Raw genomic sequence first — 23250 nt, forward strand, 5'->3', positions numbered from 1 at the left:
TCCAGGGGCGCCTGGGTGGCTCAGTCGGTTCAACATCCGACTTCGGCTCAGGTCACGATCTCGTGGTCTGCGAGTTGGAGCCCCGCGTCGGGCTCTGGGCTGATGGCTCAGAGCCTGGAGCCTGCTTCCGATTCTGTGTCTCCCTCTCTCTCTGCCCCTCCCCCTTTCATGCTCTGTCTCTCTCTGTCTCAAAAATAAATAAAACGTTAAAAAAAAAAATAAAACAATAAAAAAATAAAAACATAAAAAAATAAAAAAAAATAATTCCAGTTTTAGGAAATTGCAAAGATAGTACAGAGTGGTCCCATATGCCCTTTACCCTACTTTCCCCCCCATTGGTTACATCTCACTTAGGTATAGTACAATATCAAATCCAGGAAATCAGCATTGATTTAAAGTATGTATAGCTTCATGCCCATTTTAGCACTTAATGTAGATTCCTATCACCACCGTCGCAAAATACAAAATTATTCCATCACCACAAAGATCTTTTGCTCTCCCTTATAATAATCACAACCATTCCCCTCCTCCCCACCATCTCTAACCCTTAGCAACTACTAGTCATTTCTCCATCTCTGTAATTTTGTCATTTTGGGAATGTTACATGAAAGGATTCCTACGGGGGGCGCCTGGGTGGCTCAGTTGGTTAAGTGTCTGACTTCGGCTCAGGTCACGATCTCGCGGTCCGTGGGTTCGAGCCCCACATCGGGCTCTGTGCTGACAGCTCAGAGCCTGGAGCCTGTTTCAGATTCTGTGTCTCCCTCTCTCTGACCCTCCCTCGTTCATGCTCTGTCTCTCTCTGTCTCAAAAATAAATAAACGTTAAAAAAAAAAAAAAAAAAGAAAGGATTTCTACGGTATGTGACCTTTTGAGGTTTGTTTTTTTTTTTTTTCACTCAACACAGTGCTCTTGAGATCCATCCAAATTGTTCTGAATTTCAGTAGTTCATTTCTTATTACTGCTAAGTAGTATTCTGTGGTATGAATCTAATGTTTTATTTAACCATTCAGTATTTGTAGAATTTTTGGTTGATTCCAGTTCTTGGCCATTACAGATAAAGCTGTTATGAACAATTGTACACAGGGTTTTGTGTGGATGTAAATTTTCATTTCTCTGGGATAAATGCCCAGGAGTGTGATTGATAGATCATATGTTAATTTCATGTTTAGTTTTGTTTTTTAAAGTTTATTTATTTTGAGAGAGAGAGAGGGAGAGAAGCACAAGCAAGGGGAGAGGCAGAGAGAGAGAGAGGGGAGAGAGAGAATCCCAAGCAGGCTCTATGCTGTCAGCGCAGAACTTGACATGGGGCTCAATCTCAAAACCTTGAGATCATGACCTGAGCTGAAATCAGGAATCAGATGCTTAACCGACTGAGCCACCCAGGCGCCCTTGCATGTTTAATTTTAAGACACTGCCAAAAAAATAAATAAATAAAAGTAAAGGACACTGCCAAACTATTTTCCAGAGCGACTCTACCATTTTATAGTCTTACCAGTAATGTATGAGAGATCCACTTCCTCTGTGTGCCTTGACAGCATTCACTTTAAAAAAAAATCTTAGGTGTTTTCACAGGTATAGAGCATTATCTTATTGTGATCTTAAGTTACTATCCCTGACTTGTTAGTGATGCTGAACATCTTTTCATGTGCTTATTTGCCATCTGTATATTCTTTTTGGTGAAATGTCTGTTCACGTACTTTGCCCATTTTCTAACTGGATTTTTTTTACTGTTGAGTTTTGAGAATTCTTTATAAATTCTAGATATACAGAGACCCTTGTCAGATATGTGGCCTACAGATATTTTCTTCCAGTCGCTGGATTGTCCATGTTCTTTCTCCTTTTCACGTGAGCTTTTGCAGATCGAATGTTTCTAATTTGATGAAATCCAATTTACTGATTTTTGTGGATTATGCTTTTGGTGTCATGTCTAAGAACTCATCCCCAAGTCCTGAAGATCTTCTCTTACATTTTCTTCCATTTTTATAGTTTTACTTCTTAGATTTACATTTATGATCCATTTTGAATTGACTTTTATGTAAGGTGTGAGGTTTGGGTCAATAATTTTTTTTTCTATAGCTATCCATTGCTTTGGCACCAAATATTGAAAAAATTGTCCTCCCTCCATTGAATTGCTTTGCACCATTGTTGAAAATAATTTAGCTGTACTACTGTAGATCTATTTCTTTGTTCTCTCTTCTGTTCTATTGATCTGTGTGTCTGTTCCTCTGCCAATACCACACAATCTTGACTACCGTAGCTATATAATAAGTCTTGAAATGGAATGGCATGGTTCCTTCCACTTTATTCCTTTTCAAAGTTGTTTTAGCTATCTTAGTTTCTTTGCCTTCCCATATAAATTTTAGAATACTCTATCTTTACAAACTGTCATTCTGATATTTTTATAGGAATTACATGATACCCTTATGTCAGTGTGATGGAGAATTAACATCTTTACTATGTTGAGTTATCCAATCTGTGAACATGATGTATTTTCTCATTTAAAACTTTTTTGACTTCTTTCAGCAGTGTTTTGTAGTTTTCAGCATAGAAGTCTGTACATGTATTGTTAGATTTATAAGTATTTTATTTTAAAAATTATAGCTTTATTGGGATCTTTTTTTTGGTGTGATTGTAAATGGTATTTTATTTTTAATTTCGGTTTCTATGTGTTCTTGCTAGTTTATAGAAGTACATTGATTTTTGTATGTTGATATTATGTCTTGCAACCTTGTTGAACTCAGTAGTTCTAGAAGGTTTTTTTGGTGGGCTCCTCAGGATTTTTCATGTAGATGATTTTGTCATCTGCAAATAGGAGTAGTTTCGTTTCTTCCTTTCCTATCTTTATACCTTTTGTTTCTGTTTCTTGCCTTGTTGCACTGAGTAGAACTTCCAGTAATATGTTGAAAAATAGTTGTGAGAGGAGACATCCTTGTTCCTGATTTTAGAGAGAAAGCATTCAGTCTTTAACCATTAAGTATGATGTTAACTGTAGGCTTTTTGTAGATGCTCTTCCTCTAATTGACGAAGTTCACCTCTGGTCCTATTTTGCTGAAATTTTTATCATGAAGCACGGTTGAATTTTGTCAGACACCTTTTCTGCATTAATTGATATCATTTTTTTTGGCCTTTTAATATCATGGATTATAGTGGTTGATTTTACTATGTTAAGCCAGCCTTGCATCCTGGAATAAATCTCATTTGGTTATGATGTCTAATTCTTTTTATTATATTGCTGATTTCTAGTTACTAATATTTTGTTAAGGATTTTCACATATAAATTCATGAGTATTATTGGTCTACAGTTTTCTGGGTTTAATATCAGGGTAATATTAGTTTCATAAAATGAATTTGGAATTATTTCCTCCTCTTTTTTTTTTTTTTTTTTTTTCCTCCTCTTTTATTTTTTGAAAGAGATTGTGTGTAATTGGTGTTAATTCCTTTTTACATGTTTGGTAGTATCCTCCAGTGAAACCATCTGGACTTGGAGATTTCAGAGTTTTAAAATTACAAATGAAAATTTCTTAATAGGAAATTTAGTTATAAGATTGTTTAAATTACATGTTTCATATTGGGTTGAATTGTGGTAGTGTTTTTTGAGGAATTGACCATTTTACCTACATTGTCACATTTATGGGTGTAGAGTTGTTTATAGTATTCCATTGTTTATTTTTTTGATGTCCATAGTGTCTATAGTGATATTTCCTATCTGATTCTTGATATTAGTAATATGTCTCTTGTCTAGTTTTTTCTTTGTTGTTTTGGTAGAGATTTGTCAATGTTGTTGATCTTTTGAAAGGACTAAAATTTTATCTCATTGATTTCCTCTATTACTTTTCTGTTCCTAGTTTCATTGATTTCTATTATTTCCTTCCTCCTGTCTGCTTTGGGTTTTTTGATTGTTTGTTTTCAGTTTGTATTTGTTTTTTGCTCTTCTTTTTCTAGTTTCTTGACATGTGAGCTTAAGTTATTATTTTGAGACTTTTCCTCTTTTTTAATGATAGCATTTGGTGCAGTAAATTTCCCTCTTAGCACTACTTTAGCTGTGTCTCACAAATTTTGATAGGTTTTCCTTTTTATTCAGTTCAGTGTATTTTTAAATTTCCTTTGAGACTTCCTTTTTGACTCATTGATTATTTAAAAGTGTGTTGTTTAATTTTTAAGTGTTTGGAGGTTTTTAGTGCCTCTCTTTGATTAATTTCTATTTTGATTACATTGTGGTCCCAGAACACACTCTGTGTGCATTTTTAAAATTTGTTGAGGTTTGTTTTATGACCCACGTCTATCTTGCCGTATGTTTTGTCAGTGCTTGAAAGGAACTCTGTTGTTGGATGGAGTGTTCTATAAATGTTGATTACCTACTTTTGTAGATAGTGATGTTAAGATCTCCTATATCTTTGCCGGTTTTCCATCAATTGTTAAGAGTGATGTTGAAGTTTTCAACTGTAATTTTGTGGATTTGTCTATTTCTCCTTTCACTTTATCAATTTTGCTTCACCTATTTTACACCCCTATTATTTAGTGCATATACATTTAGTTTTATGTCTTCTTGGTAGATGTATTCTTTTATCATTATGTAATGTTTTTCCCCATCTTTGGAAATTTTCTTTGCTTTGAAGTCTGCTTATGATATTAATATAACTTACTCTTTTTTTTGATTAATGTTTGCATGATATATTTATTCATTTACTTTCAATATACCTATATTTGTTTGTTTTTTAATTTTTTTTTAACGTTTTATTTATTTTTGAGACAGGGAGAGACAGAACATGAACAGGGGAGGGTCAGAGAGAGGGAGACACAGAATCTGAAACAGGCTCCAGGCTCTGAGCTGTCAGCACAGAGCCCGACACGGGGCTTGAACTCACAGACCAAGAGATCATGCATGACCTGAGCTGAAGTCAGCCGCTTAACTGACTGAGCCACCCAGGCGCCCCTATACCTATATTGTTATATTTGGTGTGAATTTCTTGTAGAAAGTAAGTAATTGGGTCATGTGTTTTATCCACTTTATCAATTTCTGTCTTTAATTATGTATTTTGACCATTTACATTTACTGTAATCATTGATATGTTAGGGCTTAATATGGTCTTTTACTTTTTGTTTTCTGTTTATTCTGTTTTCTTTCTTCTTTATTTATTTATTTTTTTAAATATGGAACGCTTCACCAATTTGTGACATCCATGCACAGTGGCTACACTAATCTTCTCTGTATCGTTCTAATTTTTAGTATATGTGCTGCCAAAGTGAGCACTAAAATTCTGTTTTCCTTTTTCCTGCATTCCTGTGAATAATTCAGACATCTTTTAGAAGTCCATTTGTATTTACATATGGTGTTTTTGAATGTATCTCTTTGTATAGCTTTTTCAGTGGTTGCTCTAGTATACACCTGTGTACATATGCATACTTATATATGCATGTATGTGCATCTATGTTTGTGCATATTTATAATTTATCAGTTTCCTGGAGACAGGATTTTACCATTTCAAGTGAAGCATTGAAACTTTACCTGCCTTTACGTCTCTGTACCCACCATTACTAATTGTCTTAAATGTTTCCTCTAAATACATTGAGAGTATCAGAAATGTTCTAGTAACTTCAGTCATCCAACATAACTTACAAAACTCATGAGAAGTATAGTCTATTGTATTTTCCCATGTTTTTATTCTTTGAGTTTGTTTTTGTTTCCCAAGTTTCCTTGTTTTATCATTTCCTTTTTGTTTAGAGAACTTCCTTTAGCCATTCTCTTAGAGCAGGTGTGCTGACAACAAATTCTTTTAGTCTTCTTCATCTAAATATGTTTTAATTTTCCTTTCCTTTTTGAAGGATATTTTTGCTGAAAATACAGAATTCTGGGTTGGCAGTTCTTTTCTCTTAGCACTTCAAAAGCGTGCTTCCTTTTGGCCTCCATGTTTCTGTGAGAAATTTGCTGTCGTTTGAATTGTTTTCCCCCCTCTGTATTATTTTCTGCTGCTTTCAAGATTTTTTCTGTCTTTAGTTTTCTTAAGTTTGACTGTTACTTTTGTTGGCATGGATTTCCTTAGGTTTATCCTTCCTGGGGTTTATTCTTTTTTTAAAATACATTTTTTAATGTTTTTATTTATTTTTTGAGAGAGAGACAAAGCACACGTAGGGGAGGGTCAGAGAAAGGCACAGAATCCAGAGCAGGCTCCAGACTCTGAGCTGTCAGCACAGAGCCTGACGCGGGGCTCGAACCCATGAGGAGTGAGATCATGACCTGAGCCAAAGTCAGACGCTCAACCAACTGAGCCACCCAGGTGCCCCTGGGATTTATTCTTTTTGAATCTGTTGCCTTATGTCTTTTGCCAAATTTGGGAAGTTTTCAGACATTTCTTTGAATACTTTTTCACTCCTACCCTCTTTCTCCTCTCCTTAGGACTCCAGTGACAGGTGTGTTAGATAATTTGTTATAGTCCCACAGTCCCTGAGGCTCTGTATAATATTTTTCAATCTAACTTCTCTCAGATTGTTTAAATTAAGTAATTTTTATGTTCTGTCTTCATGTTTACTGATTCGATTCCTTCTTCTGTCCCCTCCATTTTGCTGTTGAGCTCATCTATTGAGTTTTTTACTTCAGTTATTGTATTTTTTTACATTCTAAAACTTCCCTTTGGTTTTTTATACCTTCTATTACTTTGCTGAGACTTTTAATTCTTCATTTGTTTCAAGTGTGTTTATATTGCTCATTGAAGCATTTTATGATGGTTTATTTTATTTTTTTATTAAAAATTAAAAAAAAATTTTTTTAATGTTTATTTTTGAGACAGAGAGAGACAGAGCCTGAGTGGGGAAGGGGCAGAGAGAGAGGGAGACACAGAATCCGAGGCAGGTTCCAGGCTCTGAACTGTCAGTACAGAGCCTGATGTGGGGCTTGAACTCACGAACCCTGAATTCATGACCTGAGCCAAAGTCGGACACTTAACTGACTGAGCCACCCAGGCACCCCTATGATGGTTAAAGTTTATCGTCTTGATGTTGGCATCAGTTGATGGTCTCTTCTTATTCAATTTCAGATTTTCCTGGTTCTTAGTATGACCAGTGGTTTTTTTTTTTTTATTAAAACCTGGACATTTGGGGTGTTACGAGACTCTGGGTCTTATTTAGATCTGTTTTAGTTGGCCTTTGTTGACACTGTGTTAGCAGGGGTGGTGGAGGTACTATCTCATTACTTCCAGGTGGGAGTAAAAGTTCAGGTTTCCCCACTGGGCCTCTTTTGGGTCCCTGCAGAGAAGGGGATTTCTGTTTCCTTAATGATACAATGGGAGAGGCTGCCTCTTTGCTGCCTGTAGCTCCCTACCTGATCTCTGACACTCCAGCAGTGTGGAGAGTTCGTGGGGACACCTCATTACTGCCAAGCAAAAATAGAAGTCTGGGCTCTTGTTTCAGCCTTTGTTGTGGGTATATGATGGCTGCAGTTTTTCTGTGGTGGTTGACTGGAGTAGAATGTTTTTGTCTAAACCTTTACTGTTTTGCTAGGCTGCACGCACCTTTCCTGGTTCTTTGGCTGGAGAGACCAGGCTCTTTTTCATTGTTGGGCTTTTTTTTTTTTTTTTTTCCTGCCTGCATTCATTGGCATTTCTGGGTTGCCGGTTTCTCCAGCACCAAGACTAGGATATCTGAGGCAAAAAGAAAATTGAGCAAACTCATAACTGTGCCATTCCTCAGGTTCCAAAGTCCCTAGCCAGTCTGCTTTCCTGTCCCCACCTTTCAGATGTTTATTTATGTTTATGTTGTATATAGTGTCCATATTTTTTATACCACTATTAGTGGGAGTAGGAAAAAGCCCTTCAACTCTACCTTTTCAGAAGCAAAAGCCCCCAGTTCATTCTTTTTTGAGCAGTGGTCAGATCTCTTATGAAAGTACAGATCGTCTCATCATAGTTCATAATCTGAATTTGCAAACATCAGCTCCCTACAGTATGCAAAGCTCTTACCAAGCGCTGTGAGGACACAAAGATGAGTCTCTCCCTATTTGTACTAATCTTTTTTTTCATTTTTTAGAATGCAAAGTACATTTTCAAAAAGGGAAAAACAATGTTGTCTCTGCTCTTAGACTCTAACACAGCAGTGTGTAAAATCCCTCCACCTCTCAGGCAGCTGTTGTCCTGTATGTTTACACACTCATATGTATACACAAACACAAGTAACACTTAATATCCCAGTATCCCCTTCATTTAAGCATCAGAAAAAATTTTAAATATCTTAAATGTATGCGGATTTCACTAGTTTCCGGTACTAGTAACTTGGGAGAACTGACCAACAGTTTTATTTATTTTGAATGCTATTGTTTGGTCACCCCAAGGATCAAGTGGGTCAAGCAGAGAATCTAAAGGGACAGTTGTGTCCTTTAGAGAGTGGTAGAACTTGTTCTTAGATTACTATCGCTTGTAAAAGTTCACTGTTTTCCTTTCATTGGTTTAACACGATACCTGGCACATGGCAGATGCTCTATAAAAACAGCACTAGAGAGGCTATTTGGGGGTTGACAGTTGGAATACATGTATATTGCTTTTCCTTTAAAGAGCAGAGAATTTACTCAGCCCCCTAAGCAGTGTCTTTCTTATTTTGCCTTGGGGCATTTCTGTCCGGTCTCTGACTCTCTTGGTATCTCATTAATTCATTGTCTTTCTCGCGTTCTCTCTTTTTTAGGCGTGGTGTGGGCGGGGTGGGGGGGTGGGGCTCAGTGTCTTTATATTGTTCTTTCTTATCTAGTAGTGTTTTTAGAAACATCTTCATTGCAAGTATTCTTTTTTTTTTTCTTTAAAGAGAGAGAGTGTGTGTGCGTGAGTGCACACCAGCAGGGGAGGGGGCAGAAGGAGAGGATGAGAGAATCTTAAGCAGGCTCCGTGCCCAGCACAGAGCCTATCTCAGAGCCCTTCTTGGGGGCTTGATCTCCCAACCATGAGATCATGACCTGAGCCAAAATCGAGAGTTGGACGCTGAATTTACTGAGCCACCCGGACACCCCTTAATTACAACTATTCTTAAACACTCCTCTACGTGCCTTGCAGAATAGTTACAACTTGCATGCACTGAAATAACACTGTTCTTAAGGTAGCAAGCAAGTTGTCGTTCTTGTTTTGCTCCTAAGGCCTAGTCTCAAGTTGATCTTATAGTCTTCCCCTGTCTCTATCAGGGCTTTGTGCCTGTAAGTCTTTAAAATTTTGTTTCTAGGGGCGCCTGGGTGGCTCAGTCGGTTAAGCGTCCGACTTCAGCTCAGGTCACGATCTCGCGGTCCATGAATTCGAGCCCCACGTGGCGCTCTGTGCTGACAGCTCAGAGCCTGGAGCCTGCTTCGGCTTCTGTGTCTCCCTCTCTCTCTGCCCCTCCCCTGCTCATGCTCTGTCTCTCTCTGTCTGAAAAATAAATAAACATTAAAAAAAATTATTTCTAAATTAAATATTTCAAGCATTCCCGAAAGTATAAGAAGGTCATGAGATTAGCCGCAACACACCCAATCCCTGATGACCTCTTTGGTACCAGAGGCCTCAGCGTTGGCCAAGCAGCTGGGGTGCGGCCCACATGGCCTTCTGGCAGTTGGCAGGGCCTGCCACTGGTGCTGGGAACATAGCAATTTTGTGTGTGGAGGTATTTTTCCTGGGGCTTTTCACATGTTTACTCTTGAATGGAAAGTGTGGGGAGATGGGACAAATGGACTTTGTAGGATCTGTTGGCTAGTAGACCAAGTTTTCTTTTTGCTTTCTCTTGTTTTTATACCACTGCAGTCTCTTCATGGGTAAAATGGGAAGAATTATTCATTTATGCATTCCAGATAGGGTGTTTATTCTTAGAACCTACACTTAGGTAATGGAAATGAAAAATTAGTAAAATAGAGAACAAGGAGATAGGGTCTCTGAGAATTCGGAGGAGGTGGAAGACTTCCAGCCAGACAAGCCTGGGAAGGGGTCATGGAAAGGGTGGCTGCGGATTTGGATATGGGGAGATCAGAGGAGGAACAGACAGAGGAAAAGAATCCGTAGAGGCACAGAGGTGAAGAGAGTAGTGTGCATCATGGGGGTTCCCCTTTCCTACTCCTTGTAGGAGTTGAGAGGCCAAATAAGGTGACGTATTTGGAGTTCTTTGAAAGAAAAGCCCACCAATGTGTATACCTATTCCCATCCTATCAAGTAGAGGACCTCACGAACAAAATCTGTGAAACGGGATGTGTGGGTGCATGGAAAGACCCATTAAAGCTGCGTTCGCCACCTCACTGACCCCTGGTTGTGGGGCTGCCACGGCCTACGTGTGTAGGTTATGGCCTGTGCAAGCACCTGCAGAGTTCGCAGATGGGGCCAAAACCCAGCCAGGCTCTGCCAGGCTCTCTTTTCACCCTGAGAAGCGTTTTGGTCTGATTTGCCAAAGGCACCACGAGGGCTCAAGATCTGATTCCTTTTGTTGCTTAATAGTGCCCACATTTCATGGCCAAATATTGAGTAACTTACTGTAGTATAATTTGCTAAATGATTTCCTTTAGCCATCTGTAGGGACTCAGTCATCATTTTGAAGACTGGCTTGGGATCAAACACTTGGAGAAATTCAGGAGGACATGCTATTCTCCCTCGGTTCCATTTTTACCTTCTGTTCTCCTTGCCACCAACTTCTGGTTGGATGCTCAGAATCCCTCTACTGCAGGTGAGGATAAGACAACAAAACTGCTCAGCACCTACCTGCCTGGGTGACCTGAAACACATAGGTCACTGGGCCCCATCCCTGCTGCTTCAGTGTCTGGTGTTTCCTGTCCCTTCGGCGCCGTCTTGCTACCTGTGTCCTACTACCCACTGTCATTTCTGCTGCTCCTGAGCCTTTCTGGCACTGCTTCCTTGCTTCTCCATGCCTTTCTCCCTCATCCTAGTTGGTAGACTTCTGGAAAGGGAGAGATTCATTAGAGAGAAGGGAAAGGAGGATTATAAGTGAAGAAGAGACAGGAAGGAAAATGAAGGGATGAAGACAGGCCATGACCTAGCAGTAGAGGCCAGGGAAGTAATAATAAAGGCAACATTTGCAGTTACAGTGGGGTGAGGGTGAAACAGCCAGAAAGGACGTTTCAAGGGCAGGGGTGTCTCTCTTACCATCATCTGCCTTCAGTAACAAGGTGCCTTTGCTTTCCTCAGGTGTCCTCATGACTTCCCCTGCAGACCATGTCTATGATCCTTTTTGCCTGTGTGGTGAGGGTGAGGGATGGACTGCCCCTCTCGGCCTCCACTGACTTTTACCACACCCAGGATTTTCTGGAATGCAGGAGACGGCTCAAGACTTTAGCCTTGCGACTGACCCAGTACCCAGGTCGAGGTTCTGCAGAAGGGCGTGACTTCAGTATACAGTAAGCAAGCATGCTCACTCTTCCACGACATCCGCAAACTTGGGTTTACTTTTAACCATATGTTGGGGTAACATGAGGCCGATCACACTGTGTGTTAAGAGTAGGTCTGCCGTCAGACAGCAGTCTGAGGTTGTGTGCATTTACAGCCATCGGATCAAGGGGGTGTGCTGTTCCCACTCTTGCCCTTCTGTTGGTGGGGTTGCTCTTGAGTGTCGGGAGACCTGGGTTCAATCAGTTTTCATGTCTGTAGTTTGGTAGTTTATTCTGCATTAGATGGAGGGGTGGAAAAGCTGAGGAAGGGGGAGAAGTCTAGGGTATAATGTCAGAGAGGGAAAAGGATGAGAGTAGGAAAGCCAAGAAAATAAAAGACTTCTAATTCTTGCCTTTAGTTTTTTACTTTTTAAATTTTTCACCTGTTTGGTTTTTAAATTTAAATTAAAAAAATTTTTATTATGTAACGGAGCAGGGGAGTGAATAATGAGCACAGGTAGGTCCCTTTTCTGAGGGAACTTAAAGGCTAAGGAGGGAACAAGAGAAATACCTAACTGAATATCATACAGTAGGGAAAATGCTCCAGTGGAAGTAGGAATCAAGTGGTTACAATAATCCTAGTAAGAATGGCTAGTATTGTTGACTGCTTTCTATATGTCAGGCATTGTTCTAAGTGCTTTATTGGCCTGTGAGGTGGGTGACAGTATCATACGTGTTTTACAGAGGAGAAAACAGGTGAAGTGACTTAGCTGAGGTTGTCCTGTTAGTAAGTGGTAGGGCCCGGATTTGAGTATGGGCAACTGGGCCCCAAGGGCTGCTCCTCATGTGTTCTGTCATTTCTCATTCTAGGACTAAAATGCACGAAGCCATTCTACAGGAGGGCACAGGGGTTGGCAGGTTTTGAAGTATCACGATGGCTTGTCATAGATTTTACATCATTGTTTTCCATTATTTGGGCCCTCATTTGCCAGGTTTCTCCTGCTCCCTTTGAACACTAAATTTTTAGTTGACCTGATAAGGTAGGGTCCTTTTAGGGGAATTCAGCCTCAGAATCCGAAAAACAAAAGGAAAAGGCCAGGCTTGACTTGGGGCTTGCTGGTGTCGTTGGGCAAGAGGGGGCCTGCCTGAAGGGGGCGCCAGGTAGCAAACACATGTGGCCGTTACCCTGTGGTGTGGGCTCTGGGGGCTCAGGAGCCAAAGCTGAGCTGCCTCTGTCCGCATTTGTGCCTCCTTTCTCTGGGTGCCCAAAACCACTGTCCTTCATGTCCCTCCCTCATTACGCTCTGATTCTCTAACACCTTATGGGATCTTGGTGCTACGCCTCAAACCTTTCTCTGTTAAGAAAACATCTTTGACATCAAATGAAATTATGGGTGCTTCAGTCATTTTTTGAAAACTAGAATATAAAACGTTCTGCTCATTTGTATTTTGAATTAAATATTCACCATTATTTTCACAGATGAAACTGAAGTTTGTGTGTTTTTTTTTTTTTGTACAGGTGGGCAGTACTACAGCTTATTTTATAGTTAAGGAGTTGAGTTATGTTCCTACGGTTACCATAACAAATTAAAACAACAGAAATTTATTCTCCCACAGTTCTGGAGCCCAGAAGTCTAGAATCGCGGTGTCTGCAGGGCAGTGCTGTCTTGGAGGTTCTAAGGAAGACTCCTTCCCATGCCTCTCTACTACCTTCTAGTGGTTGCTGGCAGTCTTTGTCATTCCATGTCTTTTAGAAGAGTTACTCCAATCTCTGCCTTCTTGGTTACATGGCCTTCTTCCCCTCTGTCTCTAAAACCAAATTTCATACCCGTCATTGGATGGAGGCCTACCCTAATCCATTATGATCTCATTTCATCTTAATTGTATCTGCAAAGACTGTTTCCAAATAAGGTCATGTTCACGGGTACTGGGAGTTAGGACTTGGGCCTATTTTTTGGGAGATACAAGTCAGCCCACAAATAGGGGCTTCTGGAAAATTCCTTGTATAAGGAGCAGGTTGTCTTTTTTCTTAATTGACAAAAGTTTTTATATAGAGACTTGCAATTATGAGAAGATGATAGAACAATATAACTGTAAAACTCTTTTCCAGAAACATTCTGAAATGTGAGTAAATGTATATGAGAAATTATTTTAAATGTGTAGCTGACCTTAAAATAAAGAATTCCCAAGGTGCCAGAAATGATGGGGAACAGAGTATCAGGGTGTGGTAAGTGTGTGAGCTGACATTGAGGCTCTTGGGTAATAAGTCAGTCATGGTAAACTCAGGGCTTGAGTTTCAGTACCCATTAAGGGAGAGGCCTTTGGGCTTGAGGTGTTGTGAGAAGACCCATGGATGAAGAAGGGATTCTTGTGAGGCCACACACAGCCCAGGTGGAATGAAAATAGGTGAGAAATAGCCACCCACCAGTACAGGGTAGCTCATCTCTACCTGGCTTTGAATGGGAAGGAAACACAAAATCTCATCTAAGAAATTGAAACCCAGCTTCTGTGCCTCCTGTAGGATTGGAGTTTGAGTTTATACTCTCCATGGTCTAGGAATTCCTAAACAAGGTTCAGCTCTCAGTTTTGGTTCCAGACTGATGACACTCCTGGAGTAGCTGGCCAGAACAAATGGAAAACCACTCTGGAAGGGACTATACCACCAATGCTGCACATAAAACCACTCTGGAAGAAGTGTGCCACAACTCAGTGCTTGAGAGATTCTTAAGGAAGGAAAAAAAAAAGAAAACAGCTCCACACTGGTCCCCTCACCAAAAGTTACAGAACAGCAGAGAAGATACTCTACAATGAGTGTGAGTCAGTAGACACCACAGACAGGAGAACTCGAGTCCCCAGAACTTCAAATGGTAGCATGACATTCTGAAAAGTGGTAGAAAAAGGAGAGAACCCTGCATTTATTTTATGAAACCAGAATCACCCTAATACCACAACCAGATAAAGAGTGTGCAGGAAAGGAAAATTACAGGCCAATATTACTTTGCATAGACACAAAAATCCTAAATAAAACATTAGCAAACTATATCCAGTAAGTTGTGTGTATGTGCATATGTACAAACTCATAACCTCTTGGCTTTATTTCAGGATGGCAGGATGATTTAACATTAGAAAGCTATTGATGTGGATTAAAGAAAAAAAATATTTTCCTCAGTAGATGCAGAGAAGTCTGAGGCTACTTCTCCCTCATGAAGCATGCATCCTTCGTGCACAAATTAGTAGAGTGATTGCACACTGTCAGTGGCAAATAACTGCTGTTTATTTCAATTTTTTTTTTTACATTTATTTATTTTTGAGAGACAGAGCACAAGTGGGGAGGGACAGAGAGAGAAGGGGACAGAATCTGAAGCAGGCTGCAGGCTCTGAGCTGTCAGCACAGAGCCTGACACGGGGCTCGAACTCAAAAACCGTGAGATCATGACCTGAGCCGAAGTTGGATGCTCAACCGACTGAGCCACCCAGGTGCCCCAACTGCTCTCTATTTTAGAGGAAGGACAAGAGAGTCCCAGGGAGGTCCAGCTGAAGGGACTGTATGCATGCAGCAAACAGCTCCAGGGCTGTTCAAGGCCAAGGAAGAGCAGGGCGGAAGCATCGTTGTATCTGAATATGGGATGGGAATACAGGGGTCTGTTCCCCGGTAATGGAGATGCTGCCCTTTTGTTTCAGTTTCTCTTCGTTGGGGGATGTGGCTTGCATGGCTATCTGCTCCCGCCAGTGTCCAGCGGCCATGGCCTTCTGCTTCCTGGAGACCGTGTGGTGGGAATTCACAGCTTCCTATGACACCACCTGTATTGGCCTAGCCTCCAGGCCATACGCCTTTCTTGAATTTGGTTTGTAACCCTCTTTCTTATTTACTGTTCTCTCACGGCATCGTATGTGTAGAATTAATGGTTTAGATTTGGCTTTGACCATCAGGGAAAACCACTGCAGGGGCTATAACATGTCACTGGAGATCAGTTTTGTACCAAGAGATTTCAGTGAAGGAGCGGCCTGGAGAGCTTCAAGGTTTAACGCTGGCTCTTCATCTCTTCAGAGCCTGAGGCAGGTTGGGGAGTGGTAAAACCACAGCCCTCTGGGACAGGGGTCAGCAAACTGGTCCAAGGGCCAGCTCCCCCGCCTCTTTTTTTCTTGTAAATACAGTGGAACCCAGCTACGTTCATTCTTTTCATGGGTCGCCTGTGGCTGCTTTTGCCCTTACCCAGCAGAGTTGAGTAGATGTGACAGAGACCATATGGGGCCTAGAAGCCTCAAATATTTGCTACCTGGCAGCTTAAGAAAATTTGCTAACCCCTGCTCTAGAGCAGTGCTACTCAAAGGCTGGTATGGGAATTTGTTCTATCATGAGGGAGGTACAGAAAGTGAGAATAAGTGTCCAGAAACTCATATGGTGATTTGACATTCCTGCGGTATTTTTTATTGCATTTTATCAAAGAATCAGTCTGTAACCATTTGGAAATAAGAAAAACTGCCCCTTTATTCAAAGGTCTGAGAAATACTGCCCTGGAAGAGGATTGTTTTCTCTTAGGCATTGTCAGAGAGGCTCGTAGAGGCTCGGAGGCTTTGGAGCACAGCATGGTAGCTGTAGCCTATGCTCTCTTTTCCTCAGGTGTGAGTCAAGTCATTCTAAGCTCTTGGGGGAACAGGAGTAGAGGTGGGAGTGGGGGGGCATCCTGTGGCCTGTATGTAAACTAGCTGCTGTCTCTGTGATGCCCTTGAATGAGGGGCTGGCAGCAGTCGGTACTAAGGGTCAGGTGCACAGGCGTGTTGGCACGTGTGCTTCCTGGCTGTACTGCCGTAGCCCTCGTACTCCCTCACGTGGTCCACTGGCTGGTGCATTTTGTTGTCACCCAAAGGTGCTGGCAAGCTCCCTGGTACGCAGGCCTCTGCCAGGCAGACCTGTGATGTAGACAGAGTTCTCCCCGGTTCTCCCTGTGAGGCCTCGTCCACCGCTGCTCTCAACCCCACTTCTTCCTACAAAGAGGGCACGCTGGCCCCAGGCACACCACAGCTGTGGCGGTTGATATGCAGTGTGGACCGTGTTCTGCTCCCCGCTGCTCTGCATGTGCCTTCCTTCTAAAGTGGTGTGCTTGATCAGACAGCAGACCCTGCCCCGGCCTCGTGTTTGCTCATCACTGAGTGAGAGTAGAATATAACGGTGGATACTAGATACCGGCCTTGTGCGTGATTTTGCTTTGCCAATGTGTACGAAACTCCAAGTGCTTATTAAAACTTGGTAATCGATTAATACTAAGGCAAACGAAGCAATTAAAACCGATATCTTTCTAGTATGTGATTTTAGTTTGCACAAAATATTCACATTTATTTGTAAGTTTTTTCTCCCGCACCTTTTTTGAGGTAATTCATTCAAGAATAACTGTCTCCCCTTTTTGTTAAGCTTTGCATCATTCTGTGAATGGCCCAGGATTGTACTATCAGCAGTGGCTGAGTAAGACTCCAGCCCCTATCCCTTGACTCCCTCATCACTGAGGTTCCGGGAAGCATTGTTGCCTTCTCTGTGGACAATCGCATTTTAAGTATTATGCACTGAAGAGTTTGATGAGACCGGTAATGACACCCAGTGAACATCTGACCTTTAGGTGTATCCAGACACTCCCAGAATCTGGCTGACTTACTAGCTTGCTCAGAAAGGTGAACTTCATTTTGCACATATTGTTCTGTGATATCCATTCTGACGCAACTGCTCAACTTGGGTTGCTCTCTTTTTGCAGATAGCATCATTCAGAAAGTGAAGTGGCATTTTAACTGTGTAAGTTCCGCTCAGATGGAGAGCAGCTTAGAAAAAATTCAGGAGGAGCTTGACTTCCAGCCTCCAGTGGTTCTCACTGTGGAGGACACAGATATAGCGAATGGGATAATGAACGGTCACACACAGATACACTTGGAGCCTGGTAAGTGGTTTGCTCTTCTCTGATGTTGGTGAAGATGAGGTGACATTAGGTATTTCAAACGCAATTGGCTTTTTTTTTTTTTTTAAACCAGGGAGTTGTTTTTTAGGGGATGGGTGTCTGGAAAATATGGACTGATCCTGTTTCCAGGTGACTGTTAACAAAAAAACTGTCACCATAGTGCGTCGTTCTGGGGAGGGGGCGGTGCAACTCTTGATGAAATTCAGAAGAGTGACTTGTTTTCTCAACCAGGGTGAAGTCTACCCGTTTAAATGTAAAGGGAAGTCATTCGGTTTTGCTGGAAGTCACTTACTAAAGTGTACAGATTTGTCTGTTCTCTTTCTCTCTCTTTTTTTTTCTTTTGACAATGAATCCTTATCTCATCTTATCACTTAGTGAAAACATTGCAAATCTCCACTGAGAAACCATGCCCTCCTTGACCTGGGAGGGAACGGCCTTGGGGATGAGGGTGGGCAGGGCCAGAGCCAGGGCTTCGAATGTTCTCAGTTTGCTTCCCCGCGAGCCCTGTGGATTTCCGAGCTGGGTGCCCTGGCACTCTGTGGCTTAGTCCGCCGTTAACACCACTAGCCACTCAATGCCTAGCACGTAACAAAGCATGATTTTTTTTTATTCCTTGTTTATGATTACACACACAAACTAATTTTTAATTAAAGTAGAGTTTATCTTCTAACCATTCGGTAATGGTTTAAGAGCACATAACAAAGCATGATTTTTCTTTTATTCCTTGTTTATGATTACACACACAAACTAATTTTTAATTAAAGTAGAATTTATCTTCTAACCATTCTGTAATGGTCTAAGAGCATATAACAAATCATGATTTTTTTTTATTCCTTGTTTATGATTACACACACAATTAAACCAATTTTTAATTAAAGTAGAATTTATCTTCTAACCATTCTGTAATGGTCTAAGAGCTGAATCCTTCTTTGAAAGATAGAGTTGTCTACACTATAACAGTCTAATTATTTTGTTTTAACAGTTTTTATACTAAACTCACTGCTTGAATTTTAAAAGTGGTGTATTAAAAATGTTCACATTTTGGGGGGCACCTAGGTGGCTCAGTCGGTTAAGCGTCCGACAGCTCAGGTCATGATCTCACGGTTTGTGAATCTGAATCCCCGTATAGGGCTCTGTGCTGACAGTTCGGAGCCTAGAGCCTGCTTCAGATTCTATGTCTCCCTCTCTCTCTGCCCTGACCCCACTCGTGCTCTGTCTCTCTCTCTCTCTCTCTCTCAAAAATAAACATTAAAAAAAAATTTTTTTTCCTTAATGTTCACCTTTTTGGCTTAACTTTGTGTTTTGATTTAATCTATTTAAATTTAAACCAAATACATTCCTGGATTGGCTTTTATGCCAATCAGTAACATGTAATTTATACTAGGAATGAACTTAACTTTCGTAGAAGGAAGACTGGGTAATTGAGCTGCAAGCTTCTTCTTTTGCCATATATAAAAATGGGGTGGCTCTGTAATGTATTTTGTTTTTCAACCACTTAGACAAGAGGGGTAAAATCCAGAAAACATCAATTTGCTTATCTTTCTAGGACATTTTACTGTGGTTTGACCCACCCTATTGTCCTGAGGCTAGAATCTTTACAGGTAGCATGTTCTGTTCTAACAGGAGCTTTGGTAGCTCAGTGGAAACTCTAACACACTAACACTAGGCATCCCTTGGGTTGTGGCTAGATATTTGTGTGTGTGCATGTGTGTGCGCATGTGTGTGTATGTGGGAAATGTAAGGACCAGAAGGGATGATTTAAAAGATCATACTAAGAGAATGGGGCAGGGTGTCACCATTTAATAGTGTGAACCAGAATCGGTCTTGGTAGTTATCTCTGAAGAGAGAATGATCATTTGGTCTAGAGTTCCAGAAACAGATTGTGGCTCAAATAATCAGTGTTTTTACCTCCTCTTCCCGATTATTTTAGAATTTAAAAAACTGCATTTGCTGCACTTTGCCCCGGAAGCCCACGAGTCCCTGAATACTGTCTTTGTTTAGAAGCTCAGAGTTGATAGAAATGCTGTCAGTTTGGCAATCAATTTACAAATAAAGCCATAAATTGCTTTACATCAGGTTTTCTCAGCCTAAGCCATACTGACATTTTGTACTGGATAATTTTTTGTTGTGAGGGGCTGTCTTGTACATTGTAGGATGCTTAGACGCATTCGTGGCCCACTAGATGCCAGTAATACCCTGTTTGCAGTTTTGACAACCCCAAATATCTCTAGGCATTGCCCGTTGCCCACTGAGGGGCTAATCGCCCCTCTCTGAGAACCACTGCTGTAAGTAGAAAGAAAATCAGGCCTTGGAAAACCTGTGCTTAACTCAGAGACAGTCCTCGTGCCGAAAGAAACTCACTTCAGATTCCCAGATCCATTCTGTCCTCCATTTCTTGCCTTTTTGCCGTCTAACAGCAGCTGCTTTTAATTAATATGTTTGTTATTCTGTGTTCAACATAATGAGCCTATCATTAGTGGAGGTCTAGTTAATGTCTTTGTTTATTTTTCTTTCATATAGAAATTATTTTCACTAGACACTTATTTTTTTTAATTGTGAAGCTCCTAATTTCCGAATGGAGCCAGTGACAGCCCTGGGTGTCCTTTCGCTCATTCTCAACATCATGTGTGCTGCTCTGAACCTCATCCGTGGGATTCACCTCGCAGAACATTCTCTACAGGTAACCTTTGTTTTTATAGTTTAAATTGAAGGACCTATGATGGCAGAAACTGATGGGGGAGACACTTTATTTGTAAGGTTATTATGTACAGAGGTTTTAACAGTTGTTTAATTAAAATACAATTTTTATTTTAAAGTTTATTCTTTAAGTAAATTGAACAGATATAAAACTTGCTCTTTTGTGTCTGTTGTCCCAAGAAGCCAAAGGGGCCTGTCAGGGGGAATTGGTGAGAAATAGTTTGCTACAGGGACATCCTTGGGGCCCCAGGAGTCACCCCAGGGTCCTGATTGCTCGTCAAGAGCAAATCTGATTCTCAGCCTCTGAGGTTCAGGCTGTTTCTGCCTGTTAAAAAGTTGCCTCCTAGTCTGATTTATATCAAGCAAGATGCCACTTCCCTATGTCTTTGTCAGAGAACTGTATCATTAGGCAGTTGATTTGCCAGGCTGCTTAAATCAAAGCAACTTTCTATGTCAGGGCTCTTAAAATATTTTTTAAAATTTTGAAGTATTTAAAACACTTTGAAAAAGCATAGAATCACTGTAGGCATAAACAGATAGATACCTCATTTAAAAATAGAGCCATCGTGCCCACACCATCACTGCGGTAGCTAAAGTCTGAAGCATGGCTGGTGTTGCTCTCAGGAGACTAATGTAGACTGACCTGTGTGGAGAGTGGCAGCAGGCCTGTGCTGTGAGAGTGGTGACCGCCTGTTACTGCGTCCTGTCTTTGGCTGATGTGTGCTGTTTCCTACTCTTATTTTTTATGATTATCCATGCCCAGATACTTACCAAGCGTCTGTACGCACTAGAACAGTTACATGGCCGACAAGACAGTTAAGATGGGGCACAAAGTAGAGTGTGGTGACATCACTAAGGAGGTGGCAGTACCTGAAGAATGCAGAATTAGGGAAAGCTTAGTGCTGACAAATGAGTGGATTTTGAGAGGCAGTAGTGTTGGGGGGCATTCCAGCCTGGGGGCTTCGTACAGATGCTCGGGGACAGGAGGGCACATGGTGTGTCCAGGCTGTTGGAAACAGTTGCGTGTCAACCCCGGTTCTGGTATAGAAACAGGGCGCTCTGTCCCAGTCAGGGATTTTGCATTATCAACCAAACCAGACCCAATGAGGTGTGAAGAGCTTCATGTCATCGTTTTTCCTTTCATCGGAATATTCCTTTTCTCCTGTTTCTTACATTTGTTTTAGGTTGCCCACGAGGAAATTGGAACTATTCTGGCTTTTCTTATTCCTTTTGTAGCCTGTATTTTCCAGGTGGGTGAAACATTGATATTTTGAGTGGGTTGAACCCGTGACCTTATTTTGTTCTTCTGTTGGGACCGTCAACTTATTTCTAGATGTGATTTTGTTCCACCAAGGCCTGTCACGGAATACCAGGCCCTTAGTGGAACCACGCTAGGCCCATCCTGTCCAGTCCTCTCATTTTACAAAGGAATAGCATTAGACTCAAAGGGAAAGCCATTTACCCTAGGCCGCAGAGCCTTTCACGACGGCTGAACAGAAGCCAGGAATTTTGGGACTCACATTTCAAGAAAGGAAAGATGAGAGTGCTGTGGGGATTGGGTTACCTGACTAATGTGAGGCAGGGTGTTGCTTAGTGTCATGGCAGTCCAAGTATAGAAATGTCCTCCTGCAGAAGTAACAGCTGCATGTGCGCGCGTGTGCGTGTGTGTTGTTTAAATACAAGACTAGGTAAAAACTTTTTTTTTTTTAACGTTTATTTATTCTTGAGACAGAGAGAGACAGAGCATGAACGGGGGAGGGTCAGAGAGAGGGAGACACAGAATCTGAAACAGGCTCCAGGCTCTGAGCTGTCAGCACAGAGCCCGACACGGGGCTTGAACTCACAGACCGCGAGATCATGACCTGAGCCGAAGTCGGCCGCTCAACCAACTGAGCCACCCAGGCGCCCAAAAACTTTTTTTTTAATAGTCATACCATCTGACTCAAATCTGTCGTTAGGAAACGAGGCAAACATTACAACATTAACTAGTGGGTTTTTACTGTTGGTTACTGTTTAGTTACTTTCAGATTTTTAAAAAGATTTATTTGTTTTTGGGAGAGAGAGACAGGGTGTGAGTGGGGAGGGGCAGAGAGAGAGAGAGAGAGGGAGACACGGAATTTGAAGCAGGCTCCAGGTTCCGAGCTGTTAGCATGGAGCTCAATGCAGAGCTTGAACTCCTGAACCTCGAGATCGTGACCTGAGCTGCTTAACCGACTGAGCCACCCAGGCGCCCCTGGTTACTGTTTAGTTATTTTCAAATAAGCTGCATACTTACAGGGCAGAGTTAAAATGGAGCTTTTGAACCCCCTGTAGGCAGAGTTAATTCTAGTAAAAAAAAAAAAAACAAACAAAAAAACCCTGTAATTTTCTTTCCGCATCCTCCATAGAGGCTCGGATTTTAGTACCTTGTCTACATTCTTAAGCTTTTTTTTTTCTTTTCCTTTCAATTAAAATTTATTTTCTCAAAGAACACTTCTTCTCTCTTCCACATACATCCCAGAATGGTCTATTTTTTAAGAGTGACATGATTGTGGGAAAAGAAATTTTCAACCCAGGACCAAAAATGCACTCATTTTTTAGAAATCAAGTGTCCCAAGCCTCGAGTGTTGCCATTTGAGGCACCGAGAGCCTGTATTCCAGGGCTGCAGGGATCTTGCACTTTGGCCTTCGTTCCCCCAACTGCATTCTTACTTGGGTAGCTCTTTCAGTGGGGAACTCTTTCCCTCCCACTGGAGCTTGAGCCTTTGTCGAACTGCTCTGTGTTTTGAGAATGTGCTTTTTGTTTTTTTTTTAAACATTGAACCAAAAAGTTACTTTTAGCTTTTGTAGAACAAGAATGGCCTCTTTTCTGTGTGAATGCCCTACACAAAATGTTAGTCCCCCTCCCTGCTGTGAGACCTTTCCCTGTGTCAGAGATGCTTTTGAAGACACGATAAGGAGGATGTCTAGGGAACATTGGTCCCTGATGTCGTTGGAACTCAGGAAAAACAAATAATAAAAGCATAGCTTCTTTTACTGGCTTTCCTACCTGTCATGACTCCCCGGAAGGAAAAGTCCAGTTGGAGACCAGACGTTCTTGTTGGGGTGTCTTTGGCCTGGCTCTCTTCCCCTTACCTGCACCTCTTCTTTCTCCACAGCCCACAGCCTGGGCATTTCTGTCTGTAGTTCTTAAATGTTTTCAAGAGTGTCATGTTCTCATTCCCCCTGTGACATCTGTTCCACTTTTCTTGTCTCTCCTGGATCTCCACTTTCATCCAGTGATTTGATTAACAGCAGCTCACCTGGCAAGGCCGGGCTCCATTG

The 23250-nt window shown here is 41.4% G+C and overlaps 1 protein-coding gene and 1 non-coding gene across 4 annotated transcripts in view; one reads left to right on the forward strand and one right to left on the reverse strand.

The window, feature by feature from the left end:
* The window catches only part of SEC22C (SEC22 homolog C, vesicle trafficking protein), a 35578-nt gene that overhangs the window by 7025 nt on the left and 5303 nt on the right, over window positions 1-23250 (forward strand). For all 3 annotated transcript variants that reach the window (XM_019418837.2, XM_053903928.1, XM_019418836.2), the window contains 5 exons: window positions 11130-11338; window positions 14990-15153; window positions 17053-17232; window positions 19812-19930; window positions 21132-21197. In XM_019418837.2, coding sequence (XP_019274382.1) covers window positions 11157-11338; window positions 14990-15153; window positions 17053-17232; window positions 19812-19930; window positions 21132-21197 — 711 coding nt within the window. In that variant the 5' untranslated portion in view covers window positions 11130-11156. The remainder of the gene's footprint in view (window positions 1-11129; window positions 11339-14989; window positions 15154-17052; window positions 17233-19811; window positions 19931-21131; window positions 21198-23250) is intronic.
* Window positions 5146-5251, reverse strand: LOC128777466 (U6 spliceosomal RNA). The gene has a single exon (XR_008422725.1). It is a non-coding gene; the product is annotated as a U6 spliceosomal RNA (small nuclear RNA).

Source organism: Panthera pardus, unplaced genomic scaffold, assembly GCF_024362965.1.
Source record: "Panthera pardus isolate Hobbes unplaced genomic scaffold, ASM2436296v1 HiC_scaffold_16, whole genome shotgun sequence".
Taxonomy (NCBI): Eukaryota; Metazoa; Chordata; class Mammalia; order Carnivora; family Felidae; genus Panthera; species Panthera pardus.